This window comes from Cavia porcellus, unplaced genomic scaffold, assembly GCF_034190915.1.
Source record: "Cavia porcellus strain 051 isolate PalLab524CR breed Dunkin Hartley unplaced genomic scaffold, mCavPor4.1 scaffold_17, whole genome shotgun sequence".
Classification (NCBI taxonomy): Eukaryota; Metazoa; Chordata; class Mammalia; order Rodentia; family Caviidae; genus Cavia; species Cavia porcellus.
The window spans coordinates 67,246,707-67,252,833 of record NW_026947500.1 but is presented as its reverse complement, the minus strand read 5'-3'; the positions used below and the strand labels follow the sequence as shown (position 1 = coordinate 67,252,833).

General features: G+C 66.9%; 1 protein-coding gene across 1 annotated transcript; it reads left to right on the top strand.

Annotated features, from left to right (window-relative positions):
* Positions 1–1,494: 1,494 nt before the first annotated feature.
* Positions 1,495–4,994, top strand: C2cd4c (C2 calcium dependent domain containing 4C). Its single transcript, XM_063228583.1, has 2 exons — positions 1,495–1,868; positions 2,392–4,994. The coding sequence occupies exons 1-2, from the start codon at positions 1,690–1,692 to the stop codon at positions 3,671–3,673; spliced, it is 1,461 nt and encodes a 486-aa protein (XP_063084653.1). The 5' UTR covers positions 1,495–1,689; the 3' UTR covers positions 3,674–4,994.
* The last annotated feature ends 1,133 nt before the right edge of the window (positions 4,995–6,127 follow it).

The following is a 6,127-nucleotide window of genomic DNA, read 5'->3' as shown; positions in this document are numbered from 1 at the left end:
AGGAGCTGCCTGATCTTTAGGCTGGGGTGATGGGGAGCGATGAGGGCTCAGGAGATCCTCAGGGGCACAGACTGTGCCAATGAGATGGGGTGGGGCAGAGGACAGGGCTGCGGGGCCATGCTCTGCTGTGGGAAGGCACTGGGTCGTGAACATGTGTGGGAAGCAAGGGGTGCATTTCACCTCATTCATTCATTCATGGTCCTGGGCCCTGAGGCCCAGGCTCCACGGCCCCTGCCCTGTTCTTCTGAAGTCCCCGCCTGCTGCGGCCCCTGCACAAAGGGTGGGAGCCCCTGTGCATGGAAAGTGCACTGAGGGCAGGCCGAGTGAGGCCCCCAGTCCTCATGGTCACCTCCCTGGTCTGAGGGAGAAAGGGTAGCACCCAGGCCCTTTGCTCTCTGAGCCTTTTGGGCTTCCTGGAGCCGCTGGGGTCAACCTGGGGGAGGAGGGCCAGCCTGATGGCCCCGCCTGGGGGACCAGGGCTGGTGCCAGGTCAGGCAGAGTGGCAGGACTCGGGGACGTTGCTATGCCAGCCGCCAGCCGCCGAGCCCCCTGACGTCTGACTGGTGCATCCCGGGGGTGCTCTCTGCGTGGCGGGAGGCAATGGCTCTGTTGACATGGGAGGCTCCTGTTTGCTGAGGGCCATGCAGAACGGCTGGGGGGGGAAGCTGGGCCTCAGGGCGGGGCCGAATGGCCAGCGGGGCAGGCACTGGACCCAGAGCTCCACATGCAGTGCAGTGTACGGAGGTAGGAGAGGGGGGAAGGTGCAGGCTGAGCTGGGCGCAAGAGAGGATGCACCAGGGCCATCCCCATCGGTGTCTGCAGTCACAGCAGCAGTGTGGGCACTGGCCTCTGGCCCCAGCTGAGCAGCTCCCCAAGTCTGGAGTTCCTTGACCTACGCTGGGCAGTGTGTCACGTCCCAGCTGGGGCCCAGGCCCTGGTGCCCAGGCCTGGCATCATGAGGCCTGGCCCTGTCCCACCTGGCCTGACCTCGGCATACTGCAGCAAGAGGCCACCATGACCCTCCCCCCAGAAACTCTGGTCCCTAAGAGGTCCGAGACACCAGCCAGTGACTGCTCTGGGCCAGAGGCAATGAGGAAGTGTCATTCTTCCAAGTGTCTGTCACCTAGACAGACCATCTGCATCATGGCTCCGGTGTGCCTCGATTTCCCCATCTGGACCACAGCCCTCTTGGGCCCTATCTACCTTCCTGACCCTTCCTGGCCTGACCTTCCAGCGTTCTCCACCCAGGCCCTATCCTTGCTTGGACCTCAGCGCGACATGGGGACATTCCTGGGACATCGGAGGCCCTCAGAAAACCCTGAATAAATAGCCAGGTGCCTGTGTCCTCTCGGTATCTCCCCTTGTACACGCTGGCCAGGCACGCCATTATCTTGGGTCCAGGAGAGAAACTGAGGCAGGGTAGCTGGCAGGACCCATCCTGGTCTGCGCCTGTGAGGGGTGTGGGGGACGGGACTCCTCCTTCCTTCCCTCCGCCACATCCCTACATCTTGGACTGCAGAGCTCTTGGAGGGTGTTGGGGGGCTGGGACCAGGCTTCGGGGCGTCCTTACCTCTGGAGGAACGGCCCCTCAGCGACAGAGGGGCCAGCGCTGGACCTGCTGGGCAGCCCCAGAACAGAGAGGGGAGGGTGGTCAGGAACAGCAGGACCGGGGCCTCCCGGAGGGCACAGATGCCCGGAGCCCCCCGCCGGCTTCCGGGGGCCCCACCCGGGTCCTGCGTGGCCGTGGCCGCCCTGCTCCGGACCCGCCCCGCTCGGCGCGGTGGGCGGGGCCTGGCTGCGGCGCTGGCCGCTCGGAGGCGCTGGGAGCCGCCGGGCCTGCGCGAGCCCCGCGTCTGGAGCCGAGGCAGGTGAGCCGGCCGGGACCCCGCTGCGGGCGGTGGGCGGCTCGGGGGCGCCGGGACCCCGCGCGGTGCCCGCCCAGGCCGGGCCGCGCTCCTCCCCCACCCCCGCCTCCCGGAGAAGCCACAGGTGGGCGGGCGCCGGGGGCGGGGCCGGGACACCTGCGCCCCTGGGCGTGGGGCGCGCAGCCCCGTAGGAAGCAGGGTCCCCCACCCGGGAGATGGCAAAGGGGGGCGCCCGGGGTGCTTCCCCGCTCCCGGGCCCCACACCTCCTGGTCCCCCAGCCGGGCTCTTTCTCCAATTCTGCGTGCGTCTCTGCGCCCATCTCTGCGCCCATCTCCGCGCCCATCTCCGCGCCCATCTCCGCGCCTGCTGGGAAGTTGGCCCCGGCCCTCTGGGAAGGGGAAGCGCCCCACCCCTCTCCTGGTCTCAGCCCCCCAAGAGTGGCCCTCCCCCGTGCCCACTCCCGGGCCTTGGCGCGCGCACCCCGGGGACGGGTGCCCCCTGAGCCCTCCCCGCCTACTTTCCCAGACGCTGCGTCCCCTCCGGCCTCCCGCCCTGCGCCCCCATGAGGAAGGCCAACATGTGGTTCCTGGACCGGCTCCGCGGCTCTGGGGACAACGGGACCCGGGCAGCGGGGGGCGAGGCAGGGGACAAGGCCGCCAAGGGGCCCCTGTACAGCAACGTGCTGACCCCCGACAAGATCCCGGACTTCTTCATCCCCCCGAAGCTGCCCGCGGGCCCCGCGGAGGCCGAGGGCCCGGCCGAGCTGGGCCCGTCCCCGTCGGAGCAGAACCTGGCTGCGTCCCCCCGCCGCGGCCCGCGCAGCCCCCGGCTGCCCGCCAAGCTGGCCGCCGAGAGCAGGAGCCTGCTGAAGGCAGCCACGCGCCACGTCATCCAGATCGAGAGCGCCGAGGACTGGCCGGCCGAGGACGCCCCGGGCGCCCTGGAGCTGCCGTCGGTGCCCAAGGCCCAGACGTCCTACGGCTTCGCCACGCTGGCCGAGAGCCCGCACACGCGGCGCAAGGAGTCCCTGTTCCACAGTGAGCACGGGGCCCTGGCGCAGGTGGGCTCCCCGGGGACGGGGCGCCGGCGGGCGGGGGCCAAGGCCAACGGGGGGGACGGGGCGTCGCGGGAGGCCACGGGCGGCCTGATGAGCCCTGGCCGCTACTTCAGCGGTGGGGAGAGCGACACGGGGTCCTCGGCCGAATCCTCCCCGTTTGGGTCCCCCCTGCTGTCCCGCTCTGTGTCCCTGCTCAAGGGCTTCGCTCAGGACGGCCAGGCCAAGGTGACCCAACTCAAGCACTCCGTGGGCCGCCACGGCTCGCTGTCGGCCGACGACAGCACCCCGGACACCAGCCCCGGTGTCCGCCGTCGCCTGACCCGCAGGCCCACCCCTGAGCCGGGCCCCGAGTCCGGCCCAGCGACGCCCCGAGGGGAGCACACGGTGCGCATGGGGCCCCGGGGCAGCGTGCGGCTGCTGGCTGAGTACGAGGCGGCCCAGGCCCGGCTGCGCGTGCGGCTGCTGGTGGCCGAGGGTCTGTACGAGCGGCCCTGGGACGCCCGGAGCATCAATTGCTGCGTGGGCCTCTGCCTGGTCCCCGGGAAGCTCCAGAAGCAGCGCAGCACCATCATCAAGAACAGCCGCCACCCCGTCTTCAACGAGGACTTCTTCTTCGACGGCCTGGGCCCGGCCAGCGTGCCCAAGCTGTCCCTGCGCATCAAGGTGGTCAACAAGGGCAGCAGCCTGAAGCGGGACACGCTGCTTGGGGAGAAGGAGCTGCCCCTGACCTCGCTGCTGCCCTGCCTGTGAGGCGGGTGGGATGGGGTGCAGGGGCGGGGTGAGGCAGCCTGTCCTCTGCACGGGGTGGAGTGAGGGGGAGATGGGCTTCGGCTCAGCCTGCACCTGACCCTGGGGTGTCCCGGCCCCGGTGGAAACACAAGTCCTTTTCATGGACTGGTCTTTTGGAGGAGGAGGAGGACAGGCCTCGGGGAACACATCAGGTGGCTTGGCAGAGCTGACTGTCCCCCTAGGTCCCTTGAGACTTCTCCACCCCGCCCTTCTACGTAGAGTTGGGATGGGGGACAGAGGTCTTCGGGAGCCCAAGAATTGAGGACTGAGAGGCTGAGACCGAGAGGCCGCAGGGCCTAGAGGCCGGGGCTCGGGTCCCAAGGCTCGACATACTGCTTTGTGGCACAGCCTTGCCCTCCCCAGCCACCTGCTGGGGTGGCTGACACCCTGCAGCGCCCAGATGCCTGGGGAGCTGGTGACACCACACAGGCCATCCCCTCCTCGGGCTCCGGGAAGTCTCAGCCTACAGGCTCAGAGGCGAGGGGCTTGGGGGCTCCCGGGTCACCCGGACTCCGCTCTTGATGAAGGAGGTTGTGTGGCTGCCAGCCTGGAGTCAGTCAGGAGCCTGGGAAGATGGGGACAGGGGCCCCTTGCCAGGAGGCGCTTGTGCTTGGCCTATCCCCTGTCCCCTGCCAGCCAGCGCCCAGCTTGGCCTTCTGTGGGATCGGCATGGGCCGGGCTGGGGCCTGGGCCTGGTTCTGGCTTTGCCCGGGGTCGGGCAGCTGATGGAGCTTTGCTATGAATCCTTAAATGGTTCTCAGGCTTTTTTTTTTTCCTCCACAAACTCTGCCAGTTCACAGGTGGGCGGTCACTGCCGGGAGGACAGCCCTGTGGGATGGCGTCCCCTTCCTTGGCCATCCCCCTCTTTCACCAGGTCTCTTCTTCCTGGCTTGGTGTCCGCACCCCACCAGGGTTGGTTGCGGCTGTGACTCCCTGGCCTGGAGGGAGCCCTGGATTTTGGCTGTGCCCCAGTGTGGCCCTGCGCCCTGTGATTGCTGGGCCCCAGCCCCTGTCTGCACCTGACCCCCACCCCGACCCCGAACCTGGGCCGCAGACCACAGGCCCTGCATGGAGCTGGACGCTTGGAGCTCGTGGCTGCCTCCCTTCTACGGTGGGGACCCTGTGCCCTATCCTCCCCGGCAGGGGGGTTCCCGTTTTCTATATTTGTGGCTGTTTTGATATCTGTGTGTGAGAAGCCGGCTGCGGGTGACTGTCAGACGCCGCCCTCCAGTGTGTGTTGTTTATAAATTCTGTTTTTAGTGCAATAAAGGTGTTTCAGGGCTGCGGGGGTGGAGGTCGGCTTGCTTCACTGAGTAATCGGAGGAGTGGAGCTTTGCCCTGAGTTGGGGGGGGGGCAGGAAACAGGCTGGGCTCACCCTGGGCTCTGCAGGTCGGGGCACCAGGAGCAGTTATCAGTGCCCCCCTCACAGTGCCGTGGACACTCCCAGATGCACAGGACACCCGGACAGGGGCTGGCCCACCCAGGTCCTGCAGCCTGACCTAGAGGGACCCAGACAGCTCTCTGCTCCGTACCTCCGGGAAGCACTCAGGGGCTCCCCTGGGGAAGGGCTTTTGCCCTTTGCCCTTTGACCACATCAGCCCCTAGAGTCCAGGTCATTCTGGATCCTGACATCCAGGCTCCAGGAAGTACAGTGTGACAGGGTCCTCCTGTGACCCCAGGCCGCGCTCTGTCACCCCATGCCTCCCTCCACATGCATTCTTGGGCCATGGGGTGGGTAATGGCATTGTGTGTGTGTCCTGTGCCTGCATGACAGGCATGTGTCTGTGCTGGGGACCTAGCCACCTCACACCTCTGGGCCCCCAAAGGCTGTGCCGCCTCCCCCACCACCTGTGGCTGGCCCTCCCTTCCACCCAAGGCAACCCCTAAGGAAGGCCTCTGCTGCCTGCTGCCTGCACCCTCCGTATCTCTGTGTGATGTAGGATGTGAGGCTGTCATCAGCAGTGTCATATGCCACAGCCTTGCTGTCATCCCAAGCATCCTGAGTCACCCAGCTCAGGGGTCCCTTGAGTGAACACAGGAAGAAGGTACAGGGTGCAGTGGAGCCTAGAGATAAGGCACAGAGCTGGGCTTGGCACCTGGAGCCAGCCATGCCTGAAGTCCACAGCTGCACACTACCCACTGGTTAATGGGCGGGTTTGCTCAAGCCAGCTTAACACCCTTGCATCGACACTACAGAATACTGAGGCAGTGAGCAACAGGCACCCCAACCCCAGGGTAGCCCTACTTTGGTGTGGGGAAGAGAAGCAGGAACCCAGCAGCCCCTTGACCGAAGCTAGGCTTTGTGCACCTTGCAGAGTTGGGGAGGAAGAGCAAGCCCCTACAGAAAACAGGGCTCTGGGGAAGGGGCACAATCGAAACAGGAGAGGAGGGAGTGTTGGGATGGCTGCAGGGGC

Coding starts and splice junctions, on each gene's coding strand:
- C2cd4c (XM_063228583.1), top strand. CDS start 1,690: ATGCCCGGAGCCCCCCGCCGGCTTCCGGGGGCCCCACCCGGGTCCTGC. Junction 1,869..2,391: donor CGCGTCTGGAGCCGAGGCAG/GTGAGCCGGCCG, acceptor CTACTTTCCCAG/ACGCTGCGTCCCCTCCGGCC.